The sequence below is a fragment of the Lepus europaeus genome, chromosome 2 (assembly GCF_033115175.1).
Source record: "Lepus europaeus isolate LE1 chromosome 2, mLepTim1.pri, whole genome shotgun sequence".
In the NCBI taxonomy this organism is placed as follows: domain Eukaryota; kingdom Metazoa; phylum Chordata; class Mammalia; order Lagomorpha; family Leporidae; genus Lepus; species Lepus europaeus.
The window spans coordinates 3,231,943-3,244,340 of record NC_084828.1 but is presented as its reverse complement, the minus strand read 5'-3'; the positions used below and the strand labels follow the sequence as shown (position 1 = coordinate 3,244,340).

The window sequence follows — 12,398 nt, the reverse complement described above, 5'->3', positions numbered from 1 at the left end:
CTCAGAACCACGCTCCGGCTCCGGCTGAGCCGCGCCTCACAGGTGTGGAGAGTGCACACGCGGAGGCGGGGCAGCTCGGCTCCTGAGGGCCCCGCAGATGACAGGCTGGGGCAGGGCTGTCGTGTGGGGGCCCTGGAGGCCCCGCCCCGAGGGAGGTGCTCCCTCTGCCCGCTTGCTCCGGCTCTCGGTGTTGGGCATCTCGGGCGCTGAGACGCACACGCGGCTTCCTGGGGATGCCCCGGGGGGATGCTGACGTAGTGGCTGTCTTTCAGGAACACCACCATCTCCCTCCTGACCACGGACGACGCCATGGTCTCCATTGACCCCACCATGCCTGCCAACTCTGAGCGGTAAGCGCTGGCGCCCCTGCCTCGCTCTGCGTGGGGTCCAGGGCAGGCCTGCCCCACCGCCCTGGGAGGGTGTCTGTGGCCGGTCTTTACGTGCAGCCCCCCTTCACTCTTCATGGGGTCCGGGGCGGGCCTGCCCCACCGCCCTGGGAGGGTGTCTGTGGCCGGTCTTTACGTGCCGCCCCCCTTCACTCTGCGTGGGGTCCGGGGCGGGCCTGCCCCACCGGCCTTGGGGGGGTGTCTGTGGCCGGTCTTTACGTGCCGCCCCCCCTTCACTCTGCGTGGGGTCCGGGGCGGGCCTGCCCCACCGCCCTGGGAGGGTGTCTGTGGCCGGTCTTTACGTGCCGCCCCCCTTCACTCTGCGTGGGGTCCGGGGCGGGCCTGCCCCACCGGCCTTGGGGGGGTGTCTGTGGCCGGTCTTTACGTGCCGCCCCCCCTTCACTCTGCGTGGGGTCCGGGGCGGGCCTGCCCCACCGCCCTGGGAGGGTGTCTGTGGCCGGTCTTTACGTGCCGCCCCCCTTCACTCTGCGTGGGGTCCGGGGCGGGCCTGCCCCACCGGCCTTGGGGGGGTGTCTGTGGCCGGTCTTTACGTGCCGCCCCCCCTTCACTCTGCGTGGGGTCCGGGGCGGGCCTGCCCCACCGCCCTGGGAGGGTGTCTGTGGCCGGTCTTTACGTGCCGCCCCCCTTCACTCTGCGTGGGGTCCGGGGCGGGCCTGCCCCACCGGCCTTGGGGGGGTGTCTGTGGCCGGTCTTTACGTGCCGCCCCCCCTTCACTCTGCGTGGGGTCCGGGGCGGGCCTGCCCCACCGCCCTGGGAGGGTGTCTGTGGCCGGTCTTTACGTGCCGCCCCCCTTCACTCTGCGTGGGGTCCGGGGCGGGCCTGCCCCACCGGCCTTGGGGGGGTGTCTGTGGCCGGTCTTTACGTGCCGCCCCCCCTTCACTCTGCGTGGGGTCCGGGGCGGGCCTGCCCCACCGCCCTGGGAGGGTGTCTGTGGCCGGTCTTTACGTGCCGCCCCCCTTCACTCTGCGTGGGGTCCGGGGCGGGCCTGCCCCACCGCCCTGGGAGGGTGTCTGTGGCCGGTCTTTACGTGCACTGAGCAGGGAGGGGAGGGGCCTGATCTGACTTGTTCCCCTCTCTCCAGGGCCCCTGACAAGACATTGTACAGATGGGGAGCCTGAGTGACAGGCGGTAGAGCCAGGCCCCAGGAGACTCCCTGGCCAGAGCCCCGGGGCGGGCGGGGGGGGGGGGCTGGAGTGCTCACACCCCTGAGGCCGGCCCCAGTGTCCCACAGTGAAGTGTGCCGGAAGGTTCTGCACACAGAAGCGGGGAGCGCAGGGGCAGGGAAGGCCCAGGAGGCGGGCACAGTCCCCTGTGCGCGCTCTTGGGGATGTGTTGGGTAGCGAGGCCGCCCTGTGGCCGAGGAAGGCCGCGGAGCAGGGCCTGGCAGGTTGGCGGCCCCTCGGAGGTGTCTACTCCGCAGGTGTGGCTGGGCGAGGCGAGCTGCAGGCGAGCCGTGCGCCATGGGGTGCCTGCTGCCCCTGCAGAGATGGGATGGAAGGGAGTGGGAGCCAGGGCCAGACAGCGTGGGATAGGCTGGGGTGCGGAAACAGCTGGGGTGTCCTGGGTGGGTGACAGACACAGACGGGTGCTGCAGGCATGGTCGTGGCCCTGAGTACAGCTGTGGGTGTGGACAGATGGGACGGCTCCACCAGCCCCGCCCAGCCCCACCCCCAGCCCCACCTCCGCTTCCCGCAGGTTTGGCACAGAGGCTCCGCCTCGCCCCTGCCATGGAGCTGGGACAGCCCCGTATGCTGGGTGCACTGGGTACACCGCGTGGCTGGTGGGGCCGTGGCTCCCAAGGGCCTGGACAGGGCCGTCTGCAGCACCTGCGTTGGGCTTCTCTCGACACCGCCTCCCGGCTGCAGGGGCTCTGGTCCGAGCACCTCCAGCCGTTGTGCGCGGTGTCCTGGGTGACCCTGTCTCCCAGGGAGACCTTCTGCTTCCTCCTTGCTCACCTCAAACCCCAGTCCTGGCATCTGGCACCTCCCTGCAGGCGCGGCTAAACCCAGTGCCGGGCTCCCGGCTCAGGGCGCTCCCTGCTTTGTGCCCCCTATGGAGGACGATGGGACGGAATGGCCAGTGTGTGTGCCGGTCAGAGGGGGCTGCAGAGCTGGGGCTGGTCGCACGGGGTGACTGGTGACCGAGCAGCACCTGGCTCCTAGTGGCCAGCAGGTGCAGGCAGGCGCTTCCTGACCGGCCACACCTGTGGGACCGGAGCCATGGGGGCGGCATCCTCTTCTCTGGTGGCGGAACGTTCTGGACCCCGGCATGCACGCTCCTCGATAACCCTGCCCCTCCCTTTCTGTCACTGCTGCTTCAGGACCCTCTCGAGGGGGTCACCGCTCGGAAGACCTGGCCCAGGCGGTTTCGGCAGTGGCCACGCCCAGCCTGGCACCTGCTGTGCCGTCTCCACCCCCTGAGAGAGGCCTCGGGGCCCAGGCAGTGAGAACGCAGGAAACAGCAGAAGCAGCGAGACCCCGGGTTTTGCTGTGACCCCAGAGAGGCGAGGTTTCTGCTCCTTGTGTGGCTCAGCTCGGCGAAGCCGGAGCCTGGGTCCCCCAGACACCGGGGCAGTGGAACGGCCCCGAGAGGCACGGCCACTGGAGCTGGGAGCCGAGGCTGCTGTCCCGGCGTCTGGAGCCCCGTCGGCGTCCCGTGTCCGGTGTGGCTGAGGCTGCACCGTAACCTCCGCCCAGCAGAGCCGGCTGGGAAGTGTCCCCGCTGTGTGTCCCGGGGGAATGCCTGGGGCAGTGCAGGTGCACGTGTCCCCACTCGGCCCCCACCACAAACTCCCACTCCCCGGTGGACCATTTGCCACTCACCGTGTGTGGGCTGGAGGAGGGCCCTTGTGTGGACGGACAGCCACCTCCGGCCCAGCAGGAAGGAGCGCGCTGGTCCCCTCCCCCTTCAAGGGCACTAACCCCGTTCTGGGGCCCGGCTCTCAAGACCCCATCCAGTCACCTCCCAAAGGCTCCACCCCCAACCTACCACACGGGGCCCCAGGCTTCATTCATCCTGTGTATCTGGGGTGGGGGGCAGCGGGTCTCAGACTTGCAGACCAGAGCACCACGGTCCCCTGTGGAGAGGCGCCAGGCTGTTCTGTGTGGGGGCCGCGGGGGCGGGGCACAGGCAGTGAAACCCCGAGGGGACGTGTGAGTGCCAGGGCCTGAGGCTTCCCCGGTACCTGGGTCTCTTCTGTGATCCCAGAGGAAGGGGTTCACCTCTGCAGGTGGCCCCGAGGCTGGGGCCGCCCTCGCCCGCCCCCGCAGGTACAGCATCCGCGTCCAGGTCTCTATTTTACCAAACTGCAGGCTGGAACAACCAGGAACTGGCCCGAGGGCCCCTGTGGGCCGTGCCTCTTCCCTGCCTGTGCCCACTCGGCCCTCCCCGCCTGTCTGCCGGGGGCACATACGTGTAACCTCTCGTGTGCCCTGCGTGTGGCCCGTGCGGCCTCCTGTCCACCCCGGGTCTCCAAGCTGACATCATCGAGATGGGACCAAGTTTCCTCCCCGGGGGCTTGGACAGAGCCAGAGAGGGGGCGGGAGTTGGTGCCTGCCATGAGGCCAGGGCCTCACTGGAGCGTTACGGGGGAGGGCGGCGGTGGGTGTGCAGGGTGCACCTGACCCGGCGCCCCTGGGTGCCCTGTCTTCTCTCTTGCAGCACCCCGTACAAGGTGAGGCCCGTGACCATCAAGCAAGCTTCCGGTAAGGGCCTGCTGGGGCTGAGCGTGTGTCAGGGCCCTGGGTGCCCCCACACCCGGCGTTCCTGCCTCCTCACAGGTGCTGGGCCCCCCACCATCACTGGGTTGCTGGAGGCAGCCCGGCCCACCCCGCGGCCCACACACGGTCGGGGGGGGGGGTGTTTATTTAATCACACTCACATGTGATTTATGCATAATAAAATGCTCCCACCTTCAGGCCCACCGTGAACTCAGTGTCTGGGCGGGATCCCCAGGAGAGAGGTCACGGGGGTGTCTCCCCTTCTGTGGCACATGTGAGCCGGGTGTGTGCGAGGTGCATGGGCAATGGTGCTTGGGGGGAGCTGTGCCCCTGGGAGACCACGGGCACCACAGCAGGGGTTGTGGGGACCCATCAGCCCGACAGGTGCCTGCAGGCAGCCCTGGGGGGGCATGGCTACGAGTGTGTGTGGAACTCCGTGAGGAACTACACCCACCCGGCACACGTGCGGGGTCTCTGGGCCGCATTCCCACCGCGCTCGGCGCTGTCCGTCTTGGTCACTCTGGCGGGCGGGCAGCGATGTGTTTCCCTGGTATTTCCCTGGCGATGGGCGTCGGTCAGCGCTGACCGTTCATCCGGGTCCTCCCGCAGTGGGGCGTGGCTGAGCTGCCTTGCTGTGTGTCCATGAGCCATGTGTGGGACTCACGCCTGGTCACATGCGTGCTGAGAACCTGTCCTCCGACGCTGTCATTCAGGAACCGTGGGTCTGATCCTGATTCTGGTTTATCCCTGGGGTTCTGTGTTTTGGATCCTAAGAAGTCCGCTTCGCCCGGAAGTCGTCAGGATGTTAGCTGCAGCGTTTGCGTCCGGGTTGCATTGGGTGTTCGTCTCTGGCTATGGCACGGAAGCCGAAGTTGGTTTCCCTTTGTGAATTTCCGCTTTCCTTCTGTCCGGGTGGGGGTGTGGAATAGAATCCTGGAGCTGCAGAGCCTGCCTGTGTCTGTGCCTCGGTTTACCCACGGGCACCAGGGGCTCGAATGTTTATGTTTGAGAAGATTCTCGACTCAGTTGTTTTGGTAGAGATGTTAGAATAAAATATGGTTTAACATATTCCAGTGTAAAAAAAAGCTTACCAAGCCCTTGACTTAATTGTAAATGGGATTTTTTGCATTACTGATTTTTTTCTGATATATTTGTTTATTTGAACGGCAGACTGCAGAGAGAGAGAGAGAGAGAGAGAGAGAAAGAGAGAGAGAGAGAGGTCTTTCATCTGTTGGTTCACTCCCCAAATGGCCACAACAGCCAGGGCTGCCTCACTCCCCCGATGGCGGCAATGGCTGAGACTGGGCCAGGCCAAAGCGAGGAGCCTGGGGCTCCATCCGGGTCTCCCAGGCAGGTGCAGGGGCCCCAGCTCTTGGGCCATCGCCCACTGCCTTCCCAGGCCGCGAGCTGGGAGCTGGATGGGAAGTGGAGCAGCCAGGACTGGACACAGGAGGCAGCATGGGAGCAGGGGCTCCACCTGCTGCCCCAGCGCCGGCCCCTTCACATTGTCGGAAAACAAACCCCGTACTCTGTTTCCTCGGCTTTTCTCCCAGTGCCTTTGCCCTCCCAGCCTCGCTGGCCATGGTGTTGCTCACTGTCCCACTCCCTGCCCCTCCGGGCGCCGTGGCACTGGAAGTCCAGTGTGACTGCCAGTGCCCTCGAGCCCTGTGCCTGGGGCTGTGGGTCTGGGGAGGGAGACATCGGGGTCAGGCTGTCCACTCGGCGTTGCTGGCTTCTCCGTGCAGGGTGAGCCGGTCCCTCCCGGGACGTTCTGTGGAAGCTTTGACCTCTCGGGTGTGGGTCGTCATCTACCCTCGACCTTCTTGCCTGCGTCTGTGTGTCCGTCCGTCCAGTAGCACAGCGTCTTCACTGCTGTGGGTGGGGAGAGTGAACACCTCACCCGCGTCGACTCTGCCGACTCACGCGTGTCCTAAACCCCTTACTCGCGTTCCCTTTAACGTCCCTCAAAAATGTGTTTATAAATGCGGCGGAACGTTCTGGAATGTGCACCGTTGCTAACGTCATCTCTAAGCGCACAATTTCAGTGCTGCTGCCGATGGGTTTTTACGGTTTCAGCCTTGGGTTCCTAGGAAGACTGCGGGCTGAACCGGTCAGGAGGTCCCCTGCCTTCGTGCGCCGCCTGCTCACGCAAACGCTGGCCTCTTGGATGTCTTTCCGCTCTGTTTGTGCGTCCTGCCCAGCCAGGCGTCCAGTTCAGCAGAGGACCGGGCGCCGGAGCGGGGGTGGACGCTGGTCCTCGGTCTTGGGGGAAGCGGAGGCAGCGTTCCGCCCCCAGCTGAGCCCCTGGGGCTCCCCCCCCACCCCCGCAGGCTGACAGCTCCGTTTCCGGTTTGCTGAGAACTTTAATCGACGTCGGCACTGGACTTCGTCAGACGGGTTTTCTGTACTTGACTGACACTGAATCGCGCGGATGGATTTTCATTGCTGAACTGCATTTGCAGCTCCACTTGGCTACGGTGTTGCCTTCCTGTTTTAGATTCCGTTTTTGGGCATCTCTGTGTTAGGGGGATATTGGCCCACGGCTCTCTTGCGATGTCACCCGGTGTGATGTCACCTGGTGTCTGTCCTGGTGACACCAGACAAAGCGCGCTGGGACGGGGGCCCTGCTCCTCTGTGGTCCAGAACCGTTTGTGTGTGGTCGACAGTTTCTGCCTAAGCGTTTGATGAACTTCGCCAGGGAGCCTGCCCGTTCCGGGAGTGCCTTTGTGCGGAGGCCTTCAAGTACCAATTCTGCGTTTTCCATAGAAAGTGCCCTCCCGTTGAGCTTCCCCTGGGGATGGATCGCTGAGGCTTGGAAAGATGCCCTGCTGTTCCTGTCTGCGTCTGGAGGGTCTTCAGGCCCCGCCCCCTTCATCCAGGGTTGTGATTGACATTTTCTCCCCCTGCCCCCTTCATCCAGGGATTTGATTGGCATCTCCCTTTGTCCAGGGTTTTGATTGGCCTCTCCTCCCCCCGCCCCCTCCACCAGGGTTTTGATTGGTGTCCGCCCCCCCCCCCCCCCATGAGCCTGCCCCACCAGGGAGTCACCAAGTCCATTGCTGCCTTTTCCCGGTCCTCAGTTTGTTTTCTCTCATTGGTTTGTTCTTGGCGTCTTTATTCCCAGTCCCCTCTGCTCTCTCCAGCGTTAGTTCGCTCTGTTTTGCTCGGCTCCGGCGGTGGACATGTAGGTCCTTGATTTTGCCCCTTCCTGTTTGTGTGATATAAACTCTAAGCTGGCGTCCGTCTCGGTGCGCTCGATCTCATACGTGTTCGAGGGTCGTCTGGGTCTCACGCGCTCACGCCGTTCCTCACCCCGTGGTTCCCTCCCCGATCCGTGCGTTAATTAGCCATGTAGCATGTAATCTCCAGGTGTTCGGGTGTTTGCCGTCACTGGTGTGTAGGCTAATCTTACGCCTGTGAGACACGTGGCTCGTCCGGTCCCGCTGTCCCCGTGTGGCGTCGTCTCTGAACGCCCACGGCTGAGCTCCTCGCTGGTGTGGCCCAGGCTTCCCGTGTCTCACTCCTTGTCTGGCAGCGCTGAGAGATGCGTGTTCGGAAGTCCGCCTCGGCTGTGGACCTCGTGTTTCTCACCTCTCTGCGTGTCCCGTGGTTCAGGGCACACTCCCCTCCTTAGGCCTCTCAGTGGGTCGCCCTCCTTCTCCCCGGGCGGCGCCGTGCTGTTCCGGGTTTCACGTCACGCGTGCATTTGGCCCTGCCAATGCGTTGGGCTTAGCGTGCCTGCGCGAGAACCTTTCCCATCCTGCTTACACGCTCTCATTTACTGGAGGGATGGACAGACGGATGGAGGGACAGACGGACGGAGGGATGGACGAACAGAGGGACAGATGGACGGACAGAGGGAGGGACAGACGGAGGGACAGACGGACGGAGGGACAGATGGACGGACAGAGGGACAGACGGAGGGAGGGACGGACGGAGGGACAGACGGACGGAGGGACAGATGGACGGACAGACGGATGGACGGACAGACGGAGGGACAGACGGACAGAGGGACAGATGGACGGACAGACGGAGGGACAGACGGAGGGATGGACGGACAGACGGAGGGACAGACGGACAGAGGGACAGATGGACGGAGGGATGGACAGACGGAGGGACGGACAGACGGAGGGACAGACGGACGGAGGGACAGATGGACAGACAGAGGGACAGACGGAGGGAAGGCTGTCTCCCCGAATGCTCACAGTGACCGAGGCGGGGGCAGGGGGTAGAACTTGAGAAGAGCGTTCCAGGTCTCCCACGGGGGTGGCAGGAGCCCCCGCCCCCACCTGGGCCCTCACTGCTGCCTTGCGGGTGCGTGGGCAGGAAGTGGAGGCAGCAGTGCACCTGTGGGAGGCCGCGTCTCAACCCCCCCCCCATGCCCAGAATGATCCGTGTCTGTGTTAGGAGTGGATTTCCTGTTGACCAGATTATTCACTCTGCCCATCTCAGCCCTGCAACGGAGATCTTAATCCACTTACGTTCAATGTGATTCTAGATGAGCTTGGGTTTGAATCCGCTGCCTTTCCACTCACTTCCTGCTTGTCCCACTCGTTCCTGGTTTATAAGTTTTTAAACGTTGAGACCGGACAGGCAGACCCAGAGTGCCCATGCGCCGGCTCCGCTCCCAGGTGCCTGCCGTGGCCGGGGCTGGGCCAGGATCCAAACCCAGACCTCCCGGGCAGGAGACAAGGGCTCGGCCTCCTGAGCTGTCACCCACTGCCTCCCAGGGTGCACTAGTGGAATCAGGAGCAGAACCCAGGCTCCCCACGAACCCAGGTTCCTGGGTACTGACATTCTCATTCCTCTCCTCCACTCTTTGCGGGCTGCACTTTGTCTCATTTCTTTGTGGTTCTTGGTTTTACAATGTGTATCAGTGACATTGCAATCAACCTTAAAATTCCATCCATCTACTGTTGGATACAACGGCGTACATGGGCACCTCAGAAAGTCTGCGGGAAATGGAATTAAAAAAAGTCCACCCTGGCTAGCGCCACGGCTCACTAGGCTAATCCTCTGCCTGCAGCGCCGGCACCCCGGGTTCTAGTCCCGGTCGGGGCGCCAGATTCTGTCCCGGTTGCTCCTCTTCCAGTCCGGCTCTCTGCTGTGGCCCGGGAAGGCAGTGGAGGATGGCCCAAGTGCTTGGGCCCTGCACCCGCATGGGAGACCAGGAGGAAGCACCTGGCTCCTGGCTTTGGATCTGTGCAGCACCAGCCATAGTGGCCATTTGGGGGGTGAACCAACGTAGGGAAGACCTTTCTCCCTGTCTCTCTCTCTCACTCTACCTGTCAAAAAAAAAAAAAAAGTTGAAAAGTTCATGGGAAATGCATATAAAGAAAAAACTGCTCATAGATTTCAAGTTTGTTTTACTCCAAATTATAGTTATCTTTTTAAAAAGATTTATCCATTTATTTATTTGAAAGGCAGGGTAGCAGAGAGAGGGGGAGAGGCATAGATCTTCCATCGACGGATTCATTTTCCAAGTGCTTACAACAACCAGGGCTGGACCAGGCCAAAGCCAGGAGCCAGGAGCTCCGTATCCAGGACGCCCTCTGGGTGGTGGGGACCCAGGCACTCGGTCGTTGTCTGCGTCCCGCGGGAAGACGGATTGGAAGTAGAGCAGCCAAGATTCCCGCCAGGCATGTGGAGATGGGATGCCGGCGTCCCAGGCAGAGCTGCACCTGCTGTGCCGTGACACCCACTGCTGAATGTCCCTTTCAGCCCCGTGTCCCGCCTGTGTGCCTCCTGCCACGCGGCTCGCTTCCACGTGTGTCTGGACCCCTGCGGCGGATTGTCATTTCTCGCTTCCGGCCATCAGAGCGTCGTCGGCCCCACGTCTTTGGGTGGCTCCAGCCCGGCATCCGGTGCCATCTTCCCCCTGCCTCGCAGGTTTCCCAGAACATTCCTTGCAGGGCCGGTCTGCTGCAGCATTGCTGTGGGCGGGGCACCTGCTCACCGTTCGGTGTCTCGGCCCCTCTTCTCTGTGCTTTCAGCTGGCACAGCCGCTCGGGGCGACCCGGTCGCCATCTCTCTGCCCGAGGCGGCCGTGCTCTGCAGCTGCCCAAGGCTCCCCTCCGCCGCCGGCGCCTGGGGGGTCTTTCGGCGTGGCTTCGTGGATCTCTGATTCTCATGAAACCTGGGCATTTCTTTCTGCCTGGGTGTCGTCCTGGCCGCAGCCCTGGGCCCTCTGGGTGGTGAGCGCCCGGTAGCGCTCCATCTCCATCACCACGCAAGCGCTGTTCTTCGCTGTCCAGCTGTCTCCGATGTCTGGGTGCAGCCTCGGTTTCCCGGCTGTCTGCAGCGTCGAGCTGCGGCTCTCCACTTCCGGGAAGTTCCGTCTCGGAGGCCGCTGTCCAGCGCAGGAGCCCACCGAGCTTGCCCAGTCCCCTGCGGGCAGAGGCACAGAGCGGCCACTCTGCCTTCCAGTGTCCGTGCTCAGCCACGCCTGTGTCCACAGCTCCTCCTCTCTGTCCTGCCTCAGTCTCTCCCTGTGGGCGGACTGCTCCCCCCGCCCCCCACCAAACAGAGTTGGGCTGTGCCCGGGCAACCTCTGCTGCCCTGGAGGCCTGCTTTTTTTTTTTTTTTAAGATTTATTTTATTATTTATTTGAAAGGCAGAGTTAGAGAAAGAGGTAGAGACAGAGAGAGGTCTTCCATCCACTGGTTCACTCCCCAGTTGGCCACAACAGCCAGAGCTGGGTTGATCCAAAGCCAGAAGCTTCTTCCAGGTCTCCCACACTGGCGCAGGACCCAAGGACTTGGGCCATCTTCTACTGCTTCCCCAGGCCATAGCAGAGAGCTGGATCGGAAGTGAGCAGCTGGGACTCAAACCGGCGCCCACTGTGCCACAGCACTGGCCCTAGAGACCTGTTTCTAATCTCACAAGACTGGTGCTGGAGGCCTCACCCCAGGGACCCCTCAGTGCTACCGAGGCGCGGTCCTGCTCCCCAAGCTCCTGGGTGACCACCACGCATTCTGCCTTCCCTTCGGAGCTCGGGCGCTTGGAGAAGAGGCTGAGAAATGCCAGGGCTTGAGATCCGCTGGAAGGACTTCTACGCTGTCAGATTTCTATTTCTAACTAATTAGCTGTGTTTACTTGGGAGATAGAGAGCTCCCATCTGCGGTTCACTCCCCGGATGCCTGTCCCAGGTGGGGCTGGACCAGGCTGAAGCTGGGAGCCAGGAACTCTGTCCGGGTCCCGTGTGAGCGGCAGGGACCCAACCACGTGAGCCGTCACCACAGCCTTCCAGGGTGCCCGTTCGCAGGAAGCCAAGGAGGAAGCAGAAGTGAGGCTTGACCACAGGCGCCGCGGTGTGCGGAGTGGGCGCCCAGCAACACCGGAGCCTCCGGCCAGCTGCCCGCCCCAGGCTGGTAACCAGCGCTCGCTGAGACGGCCCTGCTCAGATCGGCGCCACTGAGCCACGGAGAGGGCGGGGCCTGCCGCGGGGAGGGCCATCCTCCGGGCTGTACCTTGGACTGAGCCCAGAATTCCCACGGGGACGCTCACCGAGTTGGCGCTGCCTGTCCAGGGGGTGTCCCTTTGCCACAGGACCCGGAGGGGCTAGGCCCAAGGACCGGTCTGCACCTGGCCGTGCGCTCCCAGCATCAACGGTGGTGAAACCTGCCCCAGCACGTGAGGGGCAGAGGTCACGGCTCTGCCTGGCCTGAGGATGGCTCCCTGAAGGCCCAGGCCCCAGCACCCTGCCTGGGAAGGGGCTCTGGGGACAGAGCTGCCCTGGGGTGAGCATTGCGCCAGGAGGTGACCAAATGTGTCTGAAGCCCAGCCTCGGTCCCACAGAGACCCAGTGACACCGGATTGGGAAGTGAGAAAGAATTCATGTCAGTTTAAATCCACTTCAGGGAGTACACACTGAGCCATTGCTAGCCGGGTCACTCCTGGGCGGCCATGGCTACTCTGCCGGTCACTGCTGGGCAGCCATCACCACTCTCCTGGTCACTGCTGGGCAGCCATGGCCACTCTCCCGGTCACTGCTGGGCAGCCATCACCACTCTCCCGGTCACTGCTGGCCGACCATGGCCGCTCTCGGTCCGCGGTGTCCTCCAGGCTCAGCCCCTCGTGTGCTTTCCTCCTCTGTCCCCCCCAGGCAGGCGCCATGTGGCTCGGTGTCTGGCTCCTGTCGCCCAGCCTGACGTCCTCGGGGCTCACCCAGCCTTGGCAGGTGCCAGTGCCGCTGAGCCGTGTCCCCTGGTGGGCGGAGCTCCGTGTGCCCATCTGCCCGTCAGCTGACGGACACGCGGGCAGCTTCCACTCG

The 12,398-nt window shown here is 63.6% G+C and overlaps 1 protein-coding gene across 1 annotated transcript in view; it reads left to right on the top strand.

Annotated features, from left to right (window-relative positions):
* PDE9A (phosphodiesterase 9A) overlaps positions 1-12,398 on the top strand; it is an 81,338-nt gene that overhangs the window by 26,424 nt on the left and 42,516 nt on the right. Inside the window, exons 3-4 of the mRNA XM_062175137.1 lie at positions 273-350; positions 4,068-4,111. Coding sequence (XP_062031121.1) covers positions 273-350; positions 4,068-4,111 — 122 coding nt within the window. The remainder of the gene's footprint in view (positions 1-272; positions 351-4,067; positions 4,112-12,398) is intronic.